Raw genomic sequence first — 25,034 nt, 5'->3', positions numbered from 1 at the left:
AGTTATTTCAAGATATTTTTTTCTCTCTAGCTATTAATGTGATTGTCCTTCAAATAAAATGCAAAATTATTTCTCCTCTTTGTGTTGCAAATTCTTGGCAACTTAATTTGCTAAAATTGTAACACCTCTCAAAGGATTGTGGGAGTTTTGTCTTCTTAGAACGATCACTGAGGACAAGCACTCACATCCAGGCCAGCTGTAACTGGCCCAAGGCACACAATGCCACAGCGCATGCTCTTCCTAAAGCTCCTGGGAGACAGGGACAGGGCAAGCTAGAACCCATCCTGCATGCCTGCCAAATCACATACCCCACTGCCGCTTCCTGATCCTGCCACAGAGTCACTTGGGCCACCTTCTAGATATTCAGAGGTTTGGGTGACAGGAAAAAGGAAGAAGGGCCGAGGGAATTTTGTTGTTTTGTACAAAGACAGAAAGAGTCTCCACTCCTGTCAAAAGCAATTTTTTCTCGACTTTTTATTGTCACATTCATCCAAGTTTTGAAGTGGCCTGGGGAGTGTTTGGTGGCACACAGATAATGGTGTCATCCTTTCTGTTCCTACTGAAGGAAACCACAGCAGGACCCCGCAGGCGCGCTCAGCAGTGCCACCTCCAGGCTGGGGCCCGAGTCTCCCGCTTCCTCAGTTGATGCCTGTAAACCTCCTTCGTGCCTCTGCAGACTCCCTTTATGTGCCAAAGGAAAAGCAGTTACCTTATCTGTGGCCTTCCCGAACTTTAGAAATCCACACGTTGAAATGGTTTCCATGTCATTAGATTTTTAACTTTTGAAAATTTTAGTGAAACACAATGAACATGAAACTTACACTTATACCCAGTTTTATTGTGTGTGTGTATGTGTGTGCACATATATGTCTAGGTACACATTGTGTCTGCATGTGAACAAGTATGCCTTTGCATATGGTGGCCAGAAGCCAACTTTTGGTTTTGTTCCTTGGGTACAATACGCCTATCTATTCGTTTACTCGCTTATTTTGTAGCCAGGGCTCTTCACTTACCTGGGTCTCTCTGGTTGGCTAGACTGGCTGGCCAGGAAACCCCAGGGATCTTCTGTCTCCACCTCCCCAACACAGGGGTTACAAACATTAACAAAAATGTCCAGCACTAAAAAATAAAAATAAATAAATAAATAAAACCCCTGTACTATAATCTTTGCATTCAATCTTTATGAACTTTATACATGCACACAATGTATTTTGATCATTTTTACCCGACTCCTGACCTCTAGCACCTATGAAATCCACTCTCCACCTTTCAGTTTCTCGTCATCTTTTATTTTTTTTTAATAACTCACTAAGTGTAGTGGGTTGTTTTTACTTTTTGCTCCTTGACTCTTTTGGAGGGCTGCTACCCAGCTCCCAAATAAATACACACAGAGGCTTTTTCTTTCTATGAATGACTGGCCTTAGCTTGGCTTATTTTTAGCAGGCTTTTCTTAGCTTAAATTATCGCTCCTACTTTTTGTCTCTGGGATTTTATCTTTATGCTATATACCTTTCTTTACTTCTTTCTCCATGGCTGGCTGTGTAGCTGGGTGCCTGGCCCCTGAACTCCTCCTTTTTTTTCTTGCTCCTTGATCTTCTCTTCCCAGATTTCTCCTTCTTTTTATTCTCTCTGCCTGTCAGCCCCACCTATCCTTTCTCTTGGCTTGCTATTGGCCATTCAGCTCTTTATTAAACCAATTAGGTGTTTTAGGTAGGCAAAGTAACACAGCTTCAAAGAGGTAAACAAATGCAACATAAAAGAATGCAACACATCTTTGCATCATTAAACAAAAAAATGTTCCACAGCATAAACAAATATAACACATCTTAAAATAATATTCCACAATAACTAGGTTCAATTTGTGCATACAAGAATGGGTGAGGGTCCATTTACTGGACAACAGTCTACCAACCAGGCACTATACCCCTAAAAGAAATTGATCTATTGGCCATCAATTGTCAATAGCTGCTCAGCTAGGGGTGGAGGCATGGGAGCCTAACTCCTTGTTGGAATATGCAACCAGGTTGATCTTGTGTAGGTCTTCTGAGGGCAAACACATCTGTTAGAGTTCATGCATACATCAGTACTGTGCGGTCCTGTCCAGAAGACATTTGTTACAGTGCTCCTGACCTCTAGCTCTTGCAATCTTCCCACCCTTCCTTCTATGATGCTCCCTGAACCTTGGGCAAAGGGTGTCATAGAAAGGTCCCATGTATGGCTGAGGCTTCCATAGCCATTTTTTCTTTGTACTTTGACCAGTTGTGAGTTTCTACATTAATCACGGCACAAAGAAGCTTCTCTGATAAGGTATAAGAGCTGGACTAATCTGTGGGCAGTCATAAATTTAGAGGGCAATTTGATACTAAGTATTATTTTAGCAAAGTAGTAGTAGTGGATTCACACTTGGGGCCTGTGAACTTCCCAGCTATGGGTTCTGGGCCAAACTTATAGTACCAGACATACATCTCCTCCCCAGGAGCAGGCCTTGAATCCAACAACAGAACAGATGCACCCATAACAATTATGCCGCTATTGTAGCCGCCAGCATATCTGCCATTATTATAGCTTGCAAAGTTCATAGCTTGCTGAGACCGTGGGTGACTTTTGTCCCCTAGAGACCTACATGTCACCGTTCAGTACTGTGAAAGCTAGGCAGCGGGGAGAAAGCTTCCCCGTCAGCAGCTGTCACTTGATTGCCCCATGGCCTATGATCAAAGTCTGTGGTGTCTTCAGCAATAGGGTCTTACTAGCAACTTCTGATGATACTCAGCATTTTTATTTGGCTTCCAAGGACAGAACTCAGGTCCCCATAGCTGCAAAGGAAGCACTTAACTGGTCTGACCTGCCTACCCTCTACACACACACACACACACACACACACACACACACACAGGCTTTGTGGCCATTTTAAGTGGACCTTTCAGTGGCACTGTGAACAAACAGCAATGCATACACATCATCAACCCACTTCCAGAACTCTATTTGATAATTTCTTAGAGCAGCATAGACATATTATGAAAGCTGCCTTTCTTTTGCCCTCTTTTTATGGGGAGGGAAAGTTGGGTCCAGGGAGGTGAGATGATCCTCATATGTGTCATCAGAAAATGATTCCTGTTAATGATGAAATACTTTGGCTCTCAATTTCCCAGCAAATATATTTTATACTGAGCCTCACTGCTTCCAATTCAATCCAACCAACCTCTTTCATGTCTACCATGCATTGAAGATAGACTAGCAGTATTGATTAGTCAGGCCTGAAGGAACTGGAATAATAGCTAAAGGTGTTTAAAAAGAAGCAGGCTGTAGCTTAACATGATAGAAAAAAATAATAAGATATCAGCTAAACACTGAAGAGAACAATTTGGCCATTTTAATCTTTAAGAACACTAATAGTGCACCTGAACCTTTCAAATTTGACAGTGCATGGTACAGAAAGAAGGTGAGTATTTGTGGGGGGATTGCTACTGCAATCCAGCCTCAGCCCTGCCCATCCTAATTTGGTGCATATTTCTGGGCACAGTCTTGCGAGACTTCATAGAACTGATCTCTGTCTGTCAATACATGTTCAAAGAAACTGTCATTTCTTGGCTGACCAGATATCTGCTTATGTTTGTTCTCTAGGCAAAACCTAGTGAAATCTAGAAATTCATTTGATCCCATTCTCTGGCAGTGGCAGTCAATGCTTCAAGCTCAGCCTGTAGAACACACATTCCGTGAAGTTTCTGGGGTTAACGTTGTTGACACTGACTGATGGGCTTTGATATATGAGTGTGAACCCAGTGCACATTCAAGGTGTATATTCAAGATGACAGGGCACAGGAAAACGGCAGAGCATAGCACTCTTGCCTTTTTCTGGTGGTTTAGCTGGGACCACATTCCATCTGTATAAAACAATGATTATATAGCTCATGTCAGTGTCTGGGGATCCTAGTGCATGAGAAGTAATGTTTTCTTTGCTGTTGTCCTACATAAATCCTTCAGTCTATCTTGTTCCCAAATAATACAAATCCAAGGATGATTTTTTTTTTTTTTTTTTTTTTTTTGGTCCTTACCACTGACTCGTACTAACAATTTTCCAATATTGACTGGGAACATGGAAACTCCTTTTTATCTTGTGTGAATGTTTAAATTTTACTTTATGGCTCAAAGAATTTAGAAAATGTAGGCCTATATAGGCAGAAGAAATCCTGTCTAAGTGCCACGGTAGGATTGTAATTATCTATGTATATGCAGGTTTTCAAAATGATATCTATAAATATGTCTCTGCGACTGTTAAGTCAGATGAAAAGCAAGAGCCATAAAGATTTCTCCAACAAGGCTTAAAAGTTTAATCATTGTCCCTAACTAAACCCTCCCCCAAGAGTAGAACTGCAGAGTACAAAAACAGTTGGTCATTAATGACCCGAGCCCTTCCCGTGACACGAATCTCTCTCTGTTTGCTAGGGTTCCGTGGCTGCATGAAGGGAGTTACATTTACACGGGGTGCTGTCGTTAACTTGGCATCTGTGTCCAGCCGTGCTGTCAGAGTCAATCAGGATGGATGCCTATCAAGTGACAGTACTGTTAACTGTGGGGGAAATGACTCCATCCTGGTTTATTGGGGAAGCCAGCAGAGTGTTTACGAGAGCGGGCTCCAGCCCTTTACAGGTAATGTGGAGGTCTCTAAATTAAATGCTCCGGGTCTGCCATTGCTTTCTTTTCCCTTGCTGACAGCCTGCTGTGAGTCTGTAGGAAGTTGGTTTTAAACTGTTTACTTCTTATTTCCCTTTAAGAATACCTGTATCGGGTCATAGCCTCCCACGAAGGAGGTTCAGTGTCGAGCGACTGGAGTCGAGGATGCACAACAGGCACAGGTAACATCTGCTGGTTTTCAAGTGTAACTGTGCACACATATGCGTATGTATGTGCACATGAACACTGTGTCCTGAAGCAGCACCATTTTGGACTGAAAATGGCTGTGGAAAAACACAGTATACCACTGCATTTGAGTTTGTAAGAGTTAACTGCATGCTTACTAAGGATTTTTTCTTTCCTCTTTAGATGCAGAGAAAGGAAAGTGAGGTACTTATGGATTTAATAGGTGCAACCATACTATTTCAGAGTGAGAAACCTCTATCAGTTGTCTGTACCCTAAAAGGTAGAAGACAGACACAAGGGGACCATTAGATGGAAGGTACCTTCTTCAGTCTCACAGACAGCGTTTCCAAAATTTCTGCTTGGTTAGAATCAGGTGCATCTCTTTATCATGTCCTAGAAGACATTTGTCATGGCTGTGAGCAATGACATCATAAGATGAGTCTCAAGGGCAGGAAGTTTCACATGGTTTAATGTTTTCAACTCAGAAGAGAAGCCATGAGGAGACATGTTAGCATAGATTGCAGACACTCGAGCAACAGGTGTTTTGTATTTCTGACTGTGATGGCACAGTCTTTCCTAGGGGAGCATGACTGGGAGCTATTGATCATGAAGAGTTTGGTTGTTCCACTCAACCAATCAAATATGTGTCAGAAAGTCTAGCACATTAATGGTGGCTGTTGTCTCTGAAAACAGTTTCCCCAGCCAGTAATAATTGGTCAAAAACATATTTTACAACCATGACATTATTTTATACTTCTCAATAATGGGTTGCTATTCCAGGCACCCTTAAAGGGACCTTCATTTTAAGGATGTGACATACAGAGCTATATCACTAACAATAACTTCCAAGGCTTGAAGCCTATAGATTTTCCAGGAGAGGTGATGGGAGAGTCTCCTAAGTAATTATCTACTTATAGACAAGACAGTGAGGTGAACACTCCCTTAACATCCCCCTCAACCTCAGAGTGGGCAGGAAGCTCAGAATAAAATAGCCATTGGTAACTGGCATGTTTCTACCTCTGTTTAATAATCCACCACATTCTTAGAAAATATGGTACAAATGCCGCTTTTAGGCAGTTTAGTGGGTGTCTAGAAAGCAGGTTGTATATATCGCTTACTCCCCAACTTGTCCCACTATGGAGCTCTGAAGGTACAGCCATGGTCTGACCATCACATCCCAAGTCATGAATTCACATTTGCAATCTGACCGCAGCACCAAGCAGCTCCCGAGGGCTAGAGAATAATTGCACTATTTAATTATTTTTGAGTTGGTTTTGCTTCGTCCCTTGTGAGAAGACCATCTGGTAGACAGTGCCATCTTTGCCCTGCACCACATTGCAGAACTAATAAAATCAGCAGCTCTCCACTTGTCTCTTTCCTGGCAACGTGGTTATGCGTCCTGTTGTGTGTAGATGCCTGTAGTGTCTTAAGTGCATGGAGAGTGCTGCTCTCTGTGTCTCCTCTCATCCTTAATGTTCACTTCATTTCACTTAAAGCTGGCCTGTTGTATTGGTCTGAGCAGTAAAGTCGGGGAGGAGACTACTGGATGTGGGAAACCCGGCTGTCTTCCCCCGTCCATTGTCGGGGCTCAGAAGCCCAGGAGCAGTTAGAGCGGGTCTCTCATCCATCATTCTGCCACACAGTTCCTTGGGCTCTTTCTTTGTGTCCCCAGTGCAGTCAGCTGTGATGAAGTTGTTACTGATCAGAGCTGTGTAAATATCTAATAAATAGTTAAAGGTTATGGATTTTTGAAATCAGGGCCCAGCTTGCTAGGTCTTTTACAGTCCCTATAAGTGTTCTCATTTTGTTCTGAGATACACTGAAGAGAATGTCTCTAAAACTGATTTTGAAGACTATCCAGACACCAACTCCCTTAACCCCCCAAATGCAATTAAAAGTGTACCCTATATATCATACCTGCTGGAGCTATGCTTTTTGAAAACCATTTAAAGGACAATTGGATTTGGGAAGTGTGAACAGCCATTCAAAGACTATACACAATCACGTGTGTGATTTTTTTCCTTTTTTTTTTTTTTTTTTTTGGCTACATGGAAGGCATAAAAGTGTCAGCTCACTGTGTATAATAACAGTCTAATTACCTTGCTCCAAAGTGGCACATCATTATACTGCTTCACCTTGTTATCTGCCTACCAAGCGCCTCCTTCCTGATGAGTGTTGCTTAAACACGTCGGATACATTCAATGTTTTTGGAAAACCTGGTCTCAATTTAAAAGAATGTTATGTCGATGGAGTTTTGATGGTTTTGAAATATAGCTTAAACTGAATGGCTCAAGATGTGCCGTCATATTAAATCAATGCTGAAAAGTTACAACTCTAATAAATTGTATTTATGCTAATGGTCGAGCCTGATTTACGGCTGCCATTAAAAGTGAAGAATAGGAACAGTCATCTCCTCAGACTGGCGCTTGCTCTACCTTTCTCCTTTATTCTTTCCTAGCTCCAGAGAGTGTGCCAACTCCCTCAAGAGCCCAGAGCATAAATGGATATAGCATTGAGGTGGCCTGGGATGAACCTACTGTGGTTAAAGGTGTGCTGGAGAAGTACATCCTGAAAGCCTATGGTGAGGACAGCCTCCAGCCCCACATACCCTCTGCCAGTGTTGAGCTTGATGACACCAGCACCCACACAGGTAAAGGAGATGCCTTAGTGGAGTCCATCTTACAGTTTCCTTCTGTTCTGATTTGGGATAACAAAATGTTTTTCAGGCTTTACTCCCCCACATACATTGAAAATGCAGGTGTTTGCCCAGTGACAAACAACAAACTGAGGCACACTATAATGTCATAATTCTATAAGCACGATGCTTGGGAAGCTAAGATAGAAGAACAGTGAGTTCCAGGCCAGCCCAGGTTACATTGTAAGTGTGAACCTAGCCTAGGCTATATAGCTATACTCCATTTCAAAACACATAAATAACAAGCAAAACAAAACAAAAACCAAACAAACAAGGAAATCTCCATGTAATGTGATGGAATCCCATATCTATCTACCTTGGATAAAAAGAGTAATTCTACAAAGCACAGTTTCCAGTAAATATAGTAGGTCCATTAGGAGGTTCATCTTCTCTCCTTCCTCTAAGGACTAGGTCATAGCAGTCATAGCCTTTGAATATTTCATAAACATCTATGAAGTCCATATGCATATGTGTACATACAAATGTAAGTCATATACATACACACACACATACACACACATAAAATATTCATATCCATGCACACATATGTATCTGGCCATTTTGCATATTTTATCATGCAAAACTTTACTCTTTGGGACTAGCCCAAGTTCACAGAACCATTATTTATTGTAAAATTGCTGATTAAACCTAATTATCTCCAGGTGGAGGAGGGTTGTAGCCCCAGCCATTTGCCTGGCAAATCAGGGAATCAATTTTTCATAGTGCAGCTAGCCGTGAGGAATGATTAGAAGAGAATACACCCACACACCTCCCTGACAAATCTCACACCAAAATCCATGTGTGGGTAGGAAGAGCACTTTCAACTTGATGAAATTTTACAGCAGATTTAACTAGAAAGCCATATAGAAGACTTTGTCCCTGAGAGGTTAAGGCATCAAGCATGGTAGGAAAAACTTTCCTCTACTGAAAACATTTGTGATGAGTCATCATGCGATCTGAGCATCTCCTTGAACACTTTTCCTCTTTCCAGCATATTTATTGCATGACCCCAAGCCCTTACTCCCTTCTTAAGAAGTTTTATGAATAGACCAAATGCCTACACATCACCAAATTTTATTCTTAATCACATTTATTTATTGTGGGTATATTTATATGAATACACATGCCATAGAAGAAATGTTGACATCAAAAACACCTTGAGAAGGTCGTTCTCTCATTTCACAATGTGTGTCCCAGGAATTGAACTCAGGTCAAAAGGCTTGGTGACAAGTGCTTTTATCTGCTGAGCCAGTTCATCATCCCACAACCAAAGTTTATGTAAAAAATAAAAAGATGTTCTCCACTACCTTCTTCTCTGTAGCAATTCCTGATGGAAGTTCAACCCGACTAAGTCCCCAGTTGACATTTTTCCATGTTGTACAATTAGCTAAAAACTGGAAGCAGTCAAGCATTTTACCACTGACAGTTCTCAGAAAACAACAGGCCCGCCCCCATTTCTCTAGCAAAACTAGGCCCTCCCCCATTTCTATACATTACTTGTCTGTTTTCCAAATTACCCAAGTGTGAATGTCCTCTCTGCATCCCACTCACTTGTTGGCTTCATAGTTTGGGTCACATACCACAAAGGGAGGTAAATCCACTGTGCAGAACTTTCTTACCAGTAGACATATGACCAAGTTCAGTCTGTCCTTCCCAGTGGTCTGTCCCTCCCAGTATTAAAGTGAAATTCACACAAGCACCAGAGAACTCTTCTCTGCCTAAATTTCCTTCCAACTACCTTTCCCTCTTTCCTCTTCCCAGCTTTCCTTCACATAGAAGGTATCAAAGCATCATTCTTACTCCCTCTCTTTGGCCATCTCTGCTCACTTCTTCAGTAGCACTTACATGCAAAGGCCTACAACATTCTATCATGGAACAGCATGCCGTACCATAGATTTCTCATGATCACGCCACAGTTCTGAAGAACCTATATGTCCGATTACCTCCTGGTTCTCAGTGTCCCTTTTGCTCTGTCCCTTGCTTATTCCTTCTGAATCCCAACCTTACCACTTTTTTGAGAATCCTCCAGATTTAGAGGTAGGCTCAGCCATCCCAAATGCCCAACCATCTTCTACTACAGAAAACTTCAGCCACTCCCATGATATGAAATAATATACATCTATTCTTCATTACAAATTGTCTTATCTGGACATCCAACTACTACCATCCAAAAGGTCTTGGACTCACTGAAACTTACAAATGGATGCTTCTCAATATCTGAACTTACTGTGTCCAAACCTGAATTCTTACTCAATAAATGACATCTCCAAGTCACCATTTAATCACACTTGTGCATTATTATTGCACTCTAACCTTCTCCTTCCCCCACATATCTCTATTTGGCAATCATTTTCTCAAAGTGTTTGTTAAATTCATCCATGTCTCCCTATCTACTGACCAAGTCAAACTGCTGGATCTCTTGTTTGAACAACTGTAGCACTCAACTTTTCACAGTCCATTTTGCTACCCCCAGGCATGAGTCTGTCCTACAGGACAACTAGATATCTATGTGAGGATCTTCCCAGAAAGGTCTGACTGAGGATGAAAAATCCACCATGACTGTGGGTGACACTGTCCCATAGGCTTAGGGTGCAGAAGAAATGAATAGGAAGAAGCCAGAAGAGTGCCAACTTTCAAGGCTGCCTACTCTCTGACTGAGAACACAGTGTGTCCACCTCCCTCACACTCCCACCACCATTTCCTCCCTACTGTGATGGACAACATCTGCTCAAACCGTGATTCCATAAACCCTTTTCTTTCCCAAGTTGCTTTTATCAGCTCGTTTTCAAAGCAATGAGAAAGGTCATTACTAAAGGGCCTTTAAACAGCCTTCTGCATCCTTTCTCCTGTTCTTCTTAACCTATGAAATGGAAAAGTAATACCAGAAAAAATAACTCCATATTTGTGAGGAACACATAGAACGATACTTGGCATAAGAATCACATAAACAGGAGCTGTCAGAGTCTATGTGCTATGTACATAGTACTTAACATTTGATGAAATTTTCCAGTAAATGAGTAGTGATTTGGGGGTTATCACTCCCGAAAATTTGTACTAATTTCCCCAAAGTTTGGACAATTGTACTTCTGCTGCCAGCAAGCAGAGCACAAGAATTTTCAATTCATTTCTTCTTAGCCATCACTGTATCTTACAATATTAAAAAAAAAGTTTACAAATTTGAAAATCAAAAGTTTGAAGATATTGTTTTAATTTGTATTTATTTGCTTGTTAGAAACACTATTTGAATATTCACTAGCTATTCTTCTTTTGAGATATGGCTTAAGTAGACACCTGGTTGATTTTTCTAGAGTTTGTATCACATTTTTCTCTCTAAAATATCTCTCTACTTATAAAGAATTCTCAATTTGGTCTCATATGATATAGACCTACCAAATTTTGCCATTTTTATTTAAATTTTCCTTATACAAAAATTTTAAAAGCTACTAGTTGATATAATATTTTTATTTTTCTATGAGATATTTAAAATTTAAACCCATATTTTCTATTTGGGATAAATTAGTGTGTTCATGTTAGATAGGTCAACAATAAATACCTTCCTGGAAATAATGAATCTATTTTTAGGGTAAGATTGAGTCAGATACTGAGCATGGAGAAGCATTTTTACGATTCTGGAAGATGTCTCCCTAGAGGAAGAACAGGTCAGATTGAGAAGCAGGGCAGGGAATTAGTGAATGTTACCATAGACGTGGGTAGCATGGGGCTAGGGCATTGGGAGGAGAGAGTGAGAAAGTTACAAGCCAATTACTAACTTTCTATATGTAATCTGTTGAAGAAGAGGTAAAACTCTCATTGATTAATCAACTTTATCCATTTTTCCTTGAAACACTGTTTCTATTGGCATTTTTCTTTTTGTTCCAATTACTTTTTACAATTATTATGCATGTTTTAACTTTTGAATTCACACTAATTTTGGTGCTTTGTGGTTGAACTGAGTTTTTCATTCATCTTGAAATTCTCTGTGTTCTAGTAGCAGAATTTTGTTCATTCACATTTATTTTTATAGTTGTATGATTGCTTTTATTTCTACTTTCAAGGTGCAAGTGTTGCTGTTTTCTCATTGTATGGATGTTTATGCATGTGGGGTGTGTGTGTGTGTGTGTGTGTGTGTGTGTGTGTGTGTGTTGTTGTTGTTGTTGTTGTTTTGATACATGGTCCCATGCTGTATGTCAGACTGACTTGGAATGCTGTGCATGTACATAGATCACTACATAGTCTGTTGGCGTCAAACTCAGAGTAATTCTTCTGCCTCTATTTCCCAAGTTCTGGGCTTACAAGTATGATCTGTCTAATATCTGCTTACCATTATATTTTAATGATTATTTTGCCATTTATCTTTTTAATCTTGTTTGCATATGTATAGGATGTATGTGCATGTACACCCATGTGTGTAAACAGAGGCACACATATGCCACAGTATATGTGTAGAGGTCAGAGGACAACCTCCAGTGTTGGCCCTGGCCTTCTACCTTGTTTGAGACAAAGTCTCTTGTTGTTTGCAGTTGAATAGACAAAGCTAGTTAGTGGTGGTTTGGTTTGAATGAGAATGGCCCCCATAGGCTCATATGTTAGAATATTTGGTCCCCAGTTGGTGGAACTATTTGGGAAGGATTAAGAGGTGTGTCACTCAGGGAGACTTTTGAGGTTTCAAACACCCGCTCCATTCCCAGTGATTCCCACACCTGCAACGTGCTTGTGGATCAGATATGAGTACTCAGCTACTGCTCCAGCACTCTACCTGCTGCCAGCTACCTGTCATTATGGTCGGTCATAGAATCTGACCCTCTGGAACAGCAACTCTGGGGATTCAACCTCAGGTTCAGGCTTGCATGGCAAAAGCTTCACCCACCGAGCCGTTGCTCTAGCCCCCTTTTCTCTTACTTTCTATTGCTGGCAGTATAGACTAAGGACTCATTGACTTGTTCCCAAAAGATGTGTGTGCAGCTTGCAGCTCTGATGCGCAGGCAAGGACAAGTGCAGATGGGATCTTAAGGGAAAAGACAACTCCAAGCATGCCATGAAGCTTTGCTGATGCAGAAACGGAACAGCAGTGGATGGGGAGCCCGTGCATTGAGCACCCTCCAAGTCACCTTGGGTAATTATCTAAGGCAAAGAATTCCAGAGTAAAGAGAATAAAGACTAGAAAGTGAGATGAGGAGACAGCGGAGTCGACATCAGGGCTGGACGGGTGGCAGTGGGTGAGGTGGGCAGATTAGAGGGATGGCAGCCACTTTTCGAAGCGGACACCCTCAGGCAAGCAGCCTCACTGTCAGTCGGGAAAGTACTTCTTCTTTGGCATAACTGAGGTGACTTTGGTTGAGATTTTAGTATTTTAATTAATTTTGCTCTTTAGAATCACATTTATTTGAATAAAATAATGCTGATACTGGGTGTATACAGGCTCTTTAGATTTATTGCCTGATGAAGGATTCTTTACCAATTAAGTTGAAAAGTATTTTCAGAAAATGAGTTTGTTTCTTTTCATTAATTATTTTTCTGTTTCATAATGAGTTCTTTTACTCTCCAGATTTAGGTCTTTTGTCGGTGGAAAATTTGGCCTTATGGATATGATCATCACTTTTTGTGAGAAACAGCAAGTTTTTAATTGAACTCTTTCTTCTCGGATTGACCTCCCTTTATTTTAGTTGTTCAGAACTTGTGTTGGAACCTGGTGTGGTGGTGACACACCTTTAATCCCAGCACTCAGGAGGCAGAGGCAGGTGGATCTCTGTGAGTTCAGGGCCAGCTTGGTCTACAGAGGGAGTTCCAGGACAGCCAGGGCTATACAGAGAAACCCCATCTAAAAACAAAACAACAAGGACAGAGAACTGGTGTCAGGTCAATGCATGCACAGAGACCACATCTGCCAATCACTTGTCACACGACCAGAGACAAATTTACAGTGACATGGCCGAACCAAAGCTTTTCAACATCTCAGTGGGATATGAGACCCTCATTTATATAATTATTGATGCAAAGGCAAAAATGAATTCCTCATGTAAAGTATTTTGCTTAGAAATAGAAATACAAGAAATGTTCAACCATAGTTACACTTACAGATCTCTGAATTACAGTTTTTGAATTTTAGGTTATTGTCTCATGATTGTTTTGTGGTTTTTTGTTTTATTTTGTTTTGTTTTGTGTTGTTTTCGAGCTTTTGATTCTGTTCATTTGACCTTCCCAACTGACATTTAAGTCTTTTATTTCAGTCTTGGAGATTCTATTTCTTCCCTTATTTTGCTGGCTTTTACTTCCACCTGTCTCTCAACATTCTCAATTGTCATCTGCAGGCCTGGCTACCATTTAACTTTCCCTGTGATTCATAGAGGCCAAATTCATTAATTGCACTCATGGCACTTTTGAAATTGTCCAGGCATTCTGGGTTGAACGTGAAATGAACTTTCCCCCACGGGCATATGTCTGACTACTTGGTGCCCAGCTGGTGGCACTGTTTAGGGAGATTGTGGGTCTCTGGGTTATGGAGACTATTTGACGGATGTATCCACTGGGGGGCAGACCTTTGAGAGTTATATAGCCTGTGGTGCTTTGAAAGAAAATGACCCCATAGGCCTATAGGGTGTGGCACTATTAGGAGGTGTGACTTTGATGAAGGAGGTGTGTGACTAGGGGGTAGGCTTTGAGGTCTCAGAAACTCAAGTCAGTCCACTTACTGCTGCCTGCAGATCAAAATGTAGAACTTTCGGCTCCTTCTCCAGCACCATGTCTGCCTGCATGCCACTATGTTTCCCACCATGAGGATAATGGACTAAACCTCTGAAACTGTAAGCCAACCCCAATTAAATGTTTTTTTTTTATAAGAGTTGTTGAGGTCATGATGTCTCCTCACAGCAACTGAAACCCTAACTAAGACATAGCCTAATCCACTTCTGTCTCCTTCTATGCTCTCTGCCTGTGGAGCCTTGTGAATTGTCCCTTTCCTTGGTGACAGATGCCAGTCTGCTGCCATGCCTTCTTTACTGGGACAGACATAGTTCCTCCACTTGCTGAATGCACTCCCCAGAACCTCACCTTCTACAGTTCAGTAGCTCCATCCCTAGGAAAATGAAGTGGTTTTCTGTTTTGCTGGTGTCAGTGAAGACTCTCACAGGTGGACATTATATTGGGGGGAACTTCCGTTGCCATCACAAGGATCTCACTATTTCAGCCTCTCTCCTTCAGTGTTAATGAATTAGGATGCTGAGAGCCAGAGGCTCTTCTCATTCACCAGGGATTCCGGTGTCCTGGCCCTCTGTGATGTACAGCCAAGTTCTCTTTGCTTCTTGTCCTTCAGCTGTTTCTAAACATTTGCCTCTTTTATTGGAGTCTCATAAGATGCAGCTTCCTAATGAGGAGTCTGAAACATCTCACCACCCTTTGCTCAATCACAGAGCATCTAGTTTAATGGTTTGGGGAAGGAGCCTGTGCACCGGAATTTTAGAATGAATAATTCCCTTGTCCAGCTGGCCCTGGGAAATACAGTGAGCAGAAGCTTGACACCAATTTTTATATTTCAATTTCTTTCAGAAATCCTTGTGATAACTCCTCCCTCCCAACTTTAAACTTGAAAATTTAGAATAGAAAGAAATACATGTAGATCTGTCTTCTTTATAATGTAGATAATGAAATATTAAACAAAGACAATAATTAGCTACAGAACTGCGTGAGACAATTAAGTGCAGTGCTTTTGGGGAAGGAGGGGATGTTATGACCAGGCTCACACGAAGGCAGAGGTCAGAGAAGAGTAAATGATTAAACACAAAAACCAACATGGAAAACTGGACAAGCAGAACAGGGCAAACAGAATATTCAAATATTCTCCTGGTGGGTTTGGCCACTAGAGGATTCAATGAGTATAATCCTACCAGCCGTGGAAGGTCCAAGGTTAATAGACCCACTTAGGAGCAAATGGGCCCCTTTGGGCCACAGGGGCTGGACTCCATATCCTCCCAAGGCCAGAGTTCAGAGTTCATTTCCTCCACCCCAGCCTCTGGGTAGGAAGCTCTGCTGCCCTTGCTCCTTATTTCTGTAGACTTGCTACAAGGGGCTCCAATTAGCTCTCTCTAGCGTTTGTGGATTTCCCCTGTTGGCCCTGTTAACATGCAAAGCTGCAGCCAGAGGCCAGCCCTTTCCCCTCTGACTGAGGTTGCCCTGTGAGAGGTGCAGATACCTGATCTGAAGTCGTACCAAGAGTGAGTTGATCCAAGGGTTTGCACATAGATGGCTATTGTTTTCCGTGAGCTGTTGTAGCACATGAACTTAATTATCAGTATAATTAGCAGAGCACCTGGCATCACGTTAAAGCTGTAATTGCTAAACAAAAATCGCTCCTCCATATTCCTGTTGTATTACATTGCTCTAAAATCTACGGGTTGGATTCCTTCCCCTCAATACTAAGTAATTATTATTATTCTGCCAGAATAATTGTTTACTCTTATTTATTATTCAATACTTTACCAGATGGACCAACAATAATAATTTTTCAGCTATTACAACCAAATCTACACTTAGGTTGGAAAAATAAGAGATTTCAATTTATAGTACAATTGGTAAGAGCTTTTCTCACTAAAACTACTTCCAGCCTCTGCAGCTGAATTTACCTGAAAAAAAAAAAAAAAAAGATACCAGCAACCCAGAAATCTATCATTTCTTTTCTCCCTTGTATGGTTTCTGATAATAATTAGTGATTCAATTCTATCATGCAGAGTGATTCCCAAATGACTTCTGAAATACAGCCCTTCTCATAGGATCCTGTGCTAGGATTTCAAACTCTGTGTTTTGCTTATTTTCCCAGTTGGTACTTTTATACAGGGCTCATGGACCACCCAGGATCAACTATAGTGTAGAGGCATGATGATGTGAAGGACTTTTTCACTTGCTAGGCTGGAATTTAACCATGCTCTTCCTTCCCCAGGGTCCAGCAGCATTAGTAATGCCAGGACACATGGGGAAGGGTGGAGACAGTGGGCACAGGGCTACCGAGAGCTCACAGTGCAAGGGGGTGAGAATTCCCTGGGGATTGTTCTAGGATACAGATCCCTTACTCACTCAGGTTAGAAATAGGATACATGACTCTGAAATTCTTCTTTATTTTTAACTTACAATGAAATTTAGAAATGTATCTCCTTTGTTTTTATTTCTAATTTACTTTTGAGAATGTTGTGAGTTCTGTATTTGTATCATTTCTCATTCTTGCACCTCCCTCTACGTCCTCCTACATCCCCCCTTTCCTTTTCAAATTCATCATATATATGTATATAATATTTATAAAATCAATCTGCTGAGCTCACTTAGTGTTGCTCAAATGTATTTGTGTTTAAGGGTGATTGCTTGGGCTTGGAGACTCTGTGGGGGCCTTGTCCATAGAGAAGACTGATTGCTTCTCTCTTGGCAACTGTTAATGCTTGTAGCTCTTCTTCTAGAGCTGGGGCCTTGTCAGAGTTCCCCCGCCCATATTGGCATGTCAACTGGTGTTGTCATTGTTCAGATCTTGTCTATAGGTATATTGTTGAGATGTCCCTGTTGTATGTAGAAGACACTGTCTCACAGCAGCTGTCCTGTTCCTCTGGCTCTTACATTCCCTCCATATCCTCTCCTATGATGGTCCCTGTGCCTTAGGTGTGGCGGTTGTGTTGCAGATGTATCCACTGGAACAGGGTGTAGCTGTGAATGTCTAATCAGCTCTCACTCCCCACCCTGAGGTGGCACAAGTTGCTGACTATTTATATGGGAAATGAAAAAAAAATCTAAAGTTCATGATCCTCGTTTGCCTCAGAGCAAAATGGAACCAGTGCAGTGATTGTTTGGCTTAGTAAAGTTGTACCCCCATGTGTTAAAAGCACAGATGTTTCACTCTGCTCTTTAAATTTGGTGCACACATGAAGACACAGTGAAAGAACATAAAACAAAGCCATCAGCAATGGATGGTTCCCATTCCTGAAACTGTCCGTACCTGTTAACTGGAAAGAATGGGTGAGCTATTCAGGAGTTTTCTATCTACTGATAAAAAAGCAAAACTTAATATTGAGGTGCCTTCAAAGAGAATGAAGGGTTAAAGGGACCTGAAGGATCACAGAGTAAAGAAGAGATAGCTGTATATCTGGAATCAAACATCCTTTACTTGGTGGACAGTATAAGGAATTGAGGAGGGGACTTTAAATCACGTTACTCCTGTCTCAGCACTGACTTGGCCTTAAATCCAGCTATCATTTGATCAAGGAAATTTTATTCTATATACCCACATAAGTGGGTATCCTAGCTAGGGTTTCTACTGCTGTGAAGAGACACCATGACCATGGCAACTCTTATAAAGGAAAACATTTAAATGAGTCTGGCTTATAGTTCAGAGGTTTAGTCTGTTATCATCATGGTGGGAAGCAAAGCAGCACGCAGGCAGACATGGTGCTTTAAAAGGAACCAAGAGTTCTGCATCTGGATAGACAGCAGGAAGAGAGAGACATTGGGCCTGGCTTGAGCAACTGAAATCCCAAAGCCCACCCCCCCCTTCCCCCGGTGGTGACACACTTCCTCCAACAAGGTCACACCTACTCCAAAAAGGACCACACCTTCTAATCCCTGTCAAGTAGTGCCAGTCCCTAATGACCAAGCTTCCAAATATGTGGGGCCTACAGGGGGCCATTCATATTCAAGCCACCAGAGTGGGTATATATAAATGTGAGCATATGTACTATATTTAAGTTATATGAAATACAGGTTATCTTTATATTTACCCGAGAAGTCTGTAATGAGATCATTCTAGGTCAATACAATGTGATTTTTTTTTTCCCTACTCAACTGCAAGTGTTTATTCCACAGTTTCTAAATGGCTGCTTTTCATGCATGCATTTTATTTCCTCATTAGATGATAAGCTTTTAAAGAGCAAATATTGCATATTATACTCACTTTAGGTCTTTTTTCTATGACTAGATTATGGAGTGTCTGCTACCAACCCTGAATTTCTGTGAAGTTAATATTGTGTATTACATCAGGTTGAGTTGGGCTAAGGATTGAACTACTGTTCCTTAGTAGAGTTCATCACACTTATTGTTTTCAAAAAATGTCCTTATAAGATGACATACAGAGTCAGTCTCAATTTAAACATACATTTGCATATTTTCTCCATGGTAGAAAAATTAATGGTAGATGAAAAGGTTCTAAATAGTGGTTTCAAAATTTTTACTTCATAACAAAATTCACAAATCAAAATTTGCAATTTAACATAATAGAGGCCCGTACTACAGCAACACAGATGATAAGCATACATAGCCGAAAATATTCATTGATTTTTAAAAAGCAAAGCCATTATGGCAACTAATAGTTTGTATAACTTTGATGCCTGTAGTGCATCTATCAGGGGGCCAGTATCCAGAATATTTAAAGAGCTAAAACAAATAATAAAAACATCAAAGAGATTATCCAATCAGTAAATGGGCAAATGAATTCAACAGAGAGTTGTTAAAGGAAGAAATATAAAATGGCCAATAAAAATGTGGGAAAATATTCACATAAGGAAAAACACAGGCTAAAATTGATTTAAGATTCCAACTCACTCCTGCCAGGATGGCTATCATACCAAAAAAGAAAAGAAAAGGAGAAAGAACAGTAAATGCCAGTGAGGATGTGGAAGGAAAAGCAGCCTTCCTACACAGCTGGAACAGAGATAACCTGATGTAGCCTCTATGGACTCGCTGGAGAGCACCCTCAGAAACAACCAACAGTAACAGGAAAATAGAATGACCCAATGACCCATTTATACCAACTCTATCCTCCTGAAATATGCCCCCAAGGACCTAAATGAGCATATTACAGAGTACCTGCACATCCATGATGACCATGGCACTGTAGCCAAGATACAGAACCAGCTTAGGTATCCTTCAACAGCTGAGTGAATAAAGTGTGGTATGTGTACACAATAGAGTTCTATTCAGCTGTAAAGAAGAATGAAGGTCCTCAAAAGGAGTCTTTTTGAGAGTGAAAGGGGATCAGCTAGGAGGGAAAGGGGAGTGAGAGGGTGCTGAGGGGGTGAGTATGTGAAACACATATAAACCTGTGGGGAACTACCATGATGATGAGATCCAGTATTTTACAGACTAAAATGCAATAAATCAGCTGTTCCATTCTAGGCGAGACCACCAGAAAGCACCTAGATACAGTGAGATACTTGGTAGGAAAAGGGAAGTTTTACATGGAGAAGCTGAGGAATGGTTTCTCATCTTCAGTCAGTTTCACTTGAAAAAGTAGAGAACTGAGCTAACCAATGTGAAGGCTGTTTTCTGGTAACGGGTGTCCAGAACTCGTCGTCAATGCAGAGGTGGCTGTCGTCCTCCAGCAACACACTCTCTGGCTTCAGCTTTTTGCTCTGCATTTCTTAAGGTCACAATGGCTGCTTGGGCTCCACCTCTCCTGTGCGGTTCCACCCAGCAGAACCTTGGAACAGTAGGGAAAGATCTAATGTTTGCCTTAAAGCTGTGTTGTAAGAGTTGGTCTGTCTTGGGTGACTACTGAGATCAAAATTCTGTGGCCTGGCTACGTGGACTGCTTGGAAAGGCTGACCTCTATCCAGGTAGCCATTTATCTGGTAGGAAGGAAACTTTTCATTTTTTGAGAAAAATGTGTATAATATATACTAAAAGGTCAACTAGTGGTCTCTGCCACCATCAGCAAACAAGGGAAGAAAGGAAAAAGAAATTCATTTCAATGTGATTGTTCACAGATGAATTCTGAAGAAGTCTGTGCCAGTTTTATAGTACTCCATAAATTTATTTGTAGTTTATTACAAACTATTTCTTTAAATGTAAATCTTGAAAGCAATTGGTCTGAAGATTTGCAGAGGACAAAAATACGGCCCTATGACAGAAATTGTAAAAATAGAAGTGACATCATGTTCCTGCTTCGCTAATGTAGAAGAATTGCATTAGGGTGGGCAGTGTTGATGAGTTAAGAGCTCTGTTTCCCTGGAATGTGTAATGTGCCTGGCAGCTTACTCCTTGAGAAGATACTGTGAGGCAGTCTGCTTTTTAGTTTTCTGGTTTTCTTTGAACAAGTAATTCGTTGGAGCCTGCAAAGTAAGAATTTTTATTATAAGCACTTGGATTTCAAGTTAGTGTAACACATAGCACAGTTGAAAATTAAGATAATATTTAAATTCTGCTGTTCAGTGATCATCAAGGAAGTATGTCTGTGTGCTCATAACATTCTATATGAATAACTACATTAGGGTTATCAATCATATTTGATAAAAGGAAGTTCCCCCAAATTATCTGTTTCTACCCTTTATCATTTTGTAATCATATTATGTTTGGACTGAATCAGAAAGCTACCAACATTTGATATACACAAAGACACAATACACACACACACACACACACACACACACACACACACACACACACCCTTATGAGTCAGTTGTCTTCCTTAAGGAGTATTGTCAACTGGTTTGTAAGACAAATCACTCTTTGTATACACATTTTTGCAGCAAGGTTGAATCTCTGGACACATTTTAAGGTGCATTTTAAATGAAGTATTTGCCATTAAAAGTGCACTGTTGTTGTTTTTTAATGATGCCTCCTTTTCCATCCTATAGGATGGGCTTAGGTCATGTGGAAACAGCAAAGATCAGAAACCATGGTGTGACCTTGGCTCATGAGCACTTTATTTTTCTCTGCATACCGCAGCTCTTCTAAGAAACAAATGACTCCATCAGACGTTGACCCAGCTGGTGGAATAGTGGTCAGCAGAAATGGCTTTCCTGAAGTTCCCTCCTGCCTCCAGCTGAGTCACGTCCATTATTTCTTAGGCATTGTACTCAGTTCAGCACCTGCCCGTTCTGTAATATAAGGAGTTAACCAAGCCTGTGGCTTCAAACTTCCTTAGAATTATGATGACGGAGACTGTGGCTCTTACCAAGAAACAGGCATTGATTAAAATGTTGAGGTTAGCTGTAAGCCTGCTGAGAGAATCTTCATGGGGAATGCTTTGAGGTCAATTCAAACCGTTCCTTAAACCATTCTGTAAGTCTGGGATTAGGCCCTATATTTTAAAAAGGAAATAGTTATTCTTGCCTACTTGGAAACATCAAAATCTGCATAGTCTTGGATCCAAGGTGTGCATTCTCCTATTCTCCCTAGCAGAAGTTTTAAACTAGGCCACAAAGTTCATTTGAAAGAGATTAACTATTAAAAAGATTGGGTTTAATCCTCTCAAAGAACTGACTTAGGTCAGAGGAAGCTCTGTGGCTATTCCATTGTTCAAGTCAACTGAAGACTGACTTGACTTTATAAATACTATAGGATCTTAGTTTTATGTTTTATTAGCCCATATTTACTGTATATAATAGTGATTTTTTTTCAGCACAATTTCCTGAGCCTTGGAAGAGGTGATGCAAATGTCCCATTTAAGGCTGAGCATTCAGCAGCCCTGTGGTCTCACCAGCTTATTGTTACTTAAAATGCCACTGAACACCACAGTAGCAGGAGTCCCACCATTGTGAATACTAGGAACTAGAGGAAGCAGAAGCATCTGGGACATTTCCAGATGTCTCTCCTAGATGAGGAGATTTTCATTCATACTTAACAAATGTCATTATATAGTTTCTTGGGGTCAATTTGTCAAAATGTCTGTGTCAGAACTTTGTTTCCAAGGGGATGTTTATAGTGTGCAAAAGTGTGTTATGCTGGGTTGACTCCTTCCTTCCAATCCATCTACTGGACTGGCTCGGACATACACTTGAGAATTTGAATTTATCAACACCGTGGCAGCATCTTGAGGCAAAAACTGTCCCCTTGTCTTCTCCTCTTCTTAGCCTCTTCCATCGTGTCCCCAGTGATGAGCAGCTCAGCCTATGTGATGTCCCTTACCAGATGGCCCTCTTAATAAGTGCCTTGTGCTGGCCCACCCTCACATCCTTGATCCAAATGTGAAATGCCAGCAAATAAATCAGTGCATGGCACTGGGCTGAGTTCTCAGGAGATGGAGGAAAGCCCCAGGGAGAGGAAGTGGGAGACAGCTTTTCTGTGTCTGTGTCTGCTCCTTATTATATTATGACCAGTAAATGGAAGACATCATAGGCAGGGAGGAGAGAGAGAGAGAGAGAGAGAGAGAGAGAGAGAGAGAGAGAGAGAGAGAGAGAGAGAGAGAGAATAAACTCTCCATGTTGTTCTGACTACCTCTCTCCTACCTTGCAAACAACACCCCTATCTAAAGCACCATGCATGGTCCTTGCAGGGAGTCCACTGACTTTAGCCTGGGGGTAGACAATGCCATACACAGATTTCACCACCAGACTAAAAATGCAACAGAAATGAGTGGGTAATGAGAGCAGAGCAGCCAGGTCTTTAATTGAATTAAAAGCTGGGTGACATCAATGCAGACACCTGTCCAATTACAGACAGGCCAAGGTGTTTACCGTTGCCGTACAAGCCATTCGAAGATGACAGGAATCTTTCCGCCCACAGATTAGCATAATGAAGGAGAACAGATTACTGTGGATGCTCGCCAAACACCTAGCTTGGCAGCTGGGGGTGGGTGGGGGAGGGAGAGGAGTCGGTTGAAGGATGGAAATAGAAGCCCGGGCCTCCATCTCTTCTCCAGAATGCTGCCATCTTGCTTTGGTTTCGATTTTTTTTTTTGCTGGCTGAGTTTTTGTATTTGCAGACATTTAGTCAAAAAGTTAATCGTAAAATCTCAATGTCAAAGCCACCTCCCCTGTTCTCCTGTTTCTCAGCGCATGGGCTCTTTTTAGAGGCACAGCAGCCTGCACAGCTAGTGTCAGCCCCACAAGAAGTTTCTCTTAGGGAGTCTTAGGGAGTCGGGCTGTCTCCAATTGTTCATGTTTCTCTTTGCCTCCTTTGAAGTTTGAGGTGAGAGCAAAGGAAAGAGAGATGTTGGAGAAATTAGTCTAGTGTTGGAAATGCTTCTATATCAAAAGATATAGTGCAGGGGACGTTGGTGATGAGCCGGAGGAAAGTCTTCACGGGCTCAGTGAACCAGTATGTCTGCTTTTAGTAAACTGTAGTGTGTGCGTGCATGTGCGTTTGCCTGTGTTTGCATGGGTACAGTGTGTATACATGCAGGCTAGAGGATTACCTTACCTATCCTTCCTCAGGTACTGTCTTTCTTAAGACAGGCTCTCTAACTGTCCTGGAGTTAGCAGAGCAGGCTTAACTGGCAAGCGAGTGAGCCCCAAGGATTCACTGTCTCCATCTCCCCAGCTCTAGGGTTACAAGGTCTGCCTCTACACCTGTTTTGTTTGTGGGGTGGGCCTATTTTGAGTTTTTGGTCGAGGTCTGGAGCTTGAACTCAGGCTTTTGTGCCCACCAAGCATAGTATCAGCAGAGAAGATGCTGACAGCAGCAAGATGCTTGCACAGATGTAGACTGACATGTTCTCTGTGCTCATTGACCTGGGAGTCGTTGGGAGGGCCTTTGACATATCAGCTTCTCTGTACACAAGCTCTCCTGCTTGTACACAGTCTCCACAGAGAAAGCACTTAGAGCCATATACAGAAGGGGTTCTTAAATTCTTCCCTACCTGGATGGGTTTCCTTCCCTCAAACAAAGTTCCTGCCCTTCCTTGAGAGCTTGGTCCTTAAAGAGACTCTCTGTACTTGACTTCAAACTCCCCTGGTGTGGTGTGTCAGGACATCTCAATGCCAGACATTAATGCACAGTGCATTATCGCTTAGAGTGAGAGTCAGGGCCCTGCTGGGGCTGGCAATTCAGATCCACACACTGATGCTCCTCAGCTTCATGGGACACTCACACTTTTAAGACATCGATAATGCTTGCTCTATGCTTATCGAATGCTGCTTCAGCTTGCCTTCTTCCATTATCAAGAAAGACGGGCAGGCTTTCTGACATGGTTGGGGCCACTTTCTGATTTCATAGAGCTGTGTGGCTGAAAGGAAGTTTGAGAGGTCATTTGCCTGCCTACTGAATGGAACACTCAAATGGAGAACAATTTCTCAGTGATGTCCCCCACAAGGACATCCACCTCAAACCCACTTAAAGTTCACAGTGCTGGTATTTGCTTCTTGGTTGTCATAAACAGCTGGCCCATTTCTCTGTGGACATTTTCTCTCTAGAATTCTTGGTAGCTCTGTCCTACTCTACATTACTTGGTATTTTGTTAAATGATGATAGTGAAGCAAACTTTTTGTAATTGTCCTTTATAAACTTGCCTTTACTTAGAGGCCACCTGTCCTGCTAGGATCTAATTGTCAACTTAACAGCTTAGATTCATCTGAGAGAATAGTGTCAACTGAAGAATTGTCTAGATCAGATTAGCCTGTAGGCATGTCTGTCAGGGCTTGTTTTGATTGTTAATTGATGTTGGACAGCCGTGCCCACTGTGGGCAGTATAATTCCTAAGCAGGTGGTAACGGACTACGTAAGAATGATGGCAAAGTATAAGTTGGCCTGCAACCCAGCTAGCAAAGAGCATCCTTTCTGTCTCTATTGTACCTCTTTG

The 25,034-nt window shown here is 41.5% G+C and overlaps 1 protein-coding gene and 1 long non-coding RNA gene across 2 annotated transcripts in view; one reads left to right on the top strand and one right to left on the bottom strand.

Annotated features, from left to right (window-relative positions):
- The window catches only part of Ush2a (usherin), a 697,985-nt gene that overhangs the window by 293,415 nt on the left and 379,536 nt on the right, over positions 1 to 25,034 (top strand). Inside the window, exons 27-29 of the mRNA XM_059281179.1 lie at positions 4,444 to 4,647; positions 4,773 to 4,853; positions 7,316 to 7,507. Coding sequence (XP_059137162.1) covers positions 4,444 to 4,647; positions 4,773 to 4,853; positions 7,316 to 7,507 — 477 coding nt within the window. The remainder of the gene's footprint in view (positions 1 to 4,443; positions 4,648 to 4,772; positions 4,854 to 7,315; positions 7,508 to 25,034) is intronic.
- LOC131925810 (uncharacterized) lies at positions 458 to 19,929 on the bottom strand. The gene is made up of 4 exons (XR_009383358.1): positions 19,823 to 19,929; positions 4,778 to 4,955; positions 1,014 to 1,119; positions 458 to 681 (listed from the first exon to the last, which is right to left on the bottom strand). It is a non-coding gene; the product is annotated as an uncharacterized LOC131925810 (long non-coding RNA).

Source organism: Peromyscus eremicus, chromosome 15, assembly GCF_949786415.1.
Source record: "Peromyscus eremicus chromosome 15, PerEre_H2_v1, whole genome shotgun sequence".
NCBI classification, from domain to species: Eukaryota; Metazoa; Chordata; class Mammalia; order Rodentia; family Cricetidae; genus Peromyscus; species Peromyscus eremicus.
Note: the sequence above shows the minus strand (reverse complement) of the source record. Positions and strands in the feature narration are given on the sequence as shown.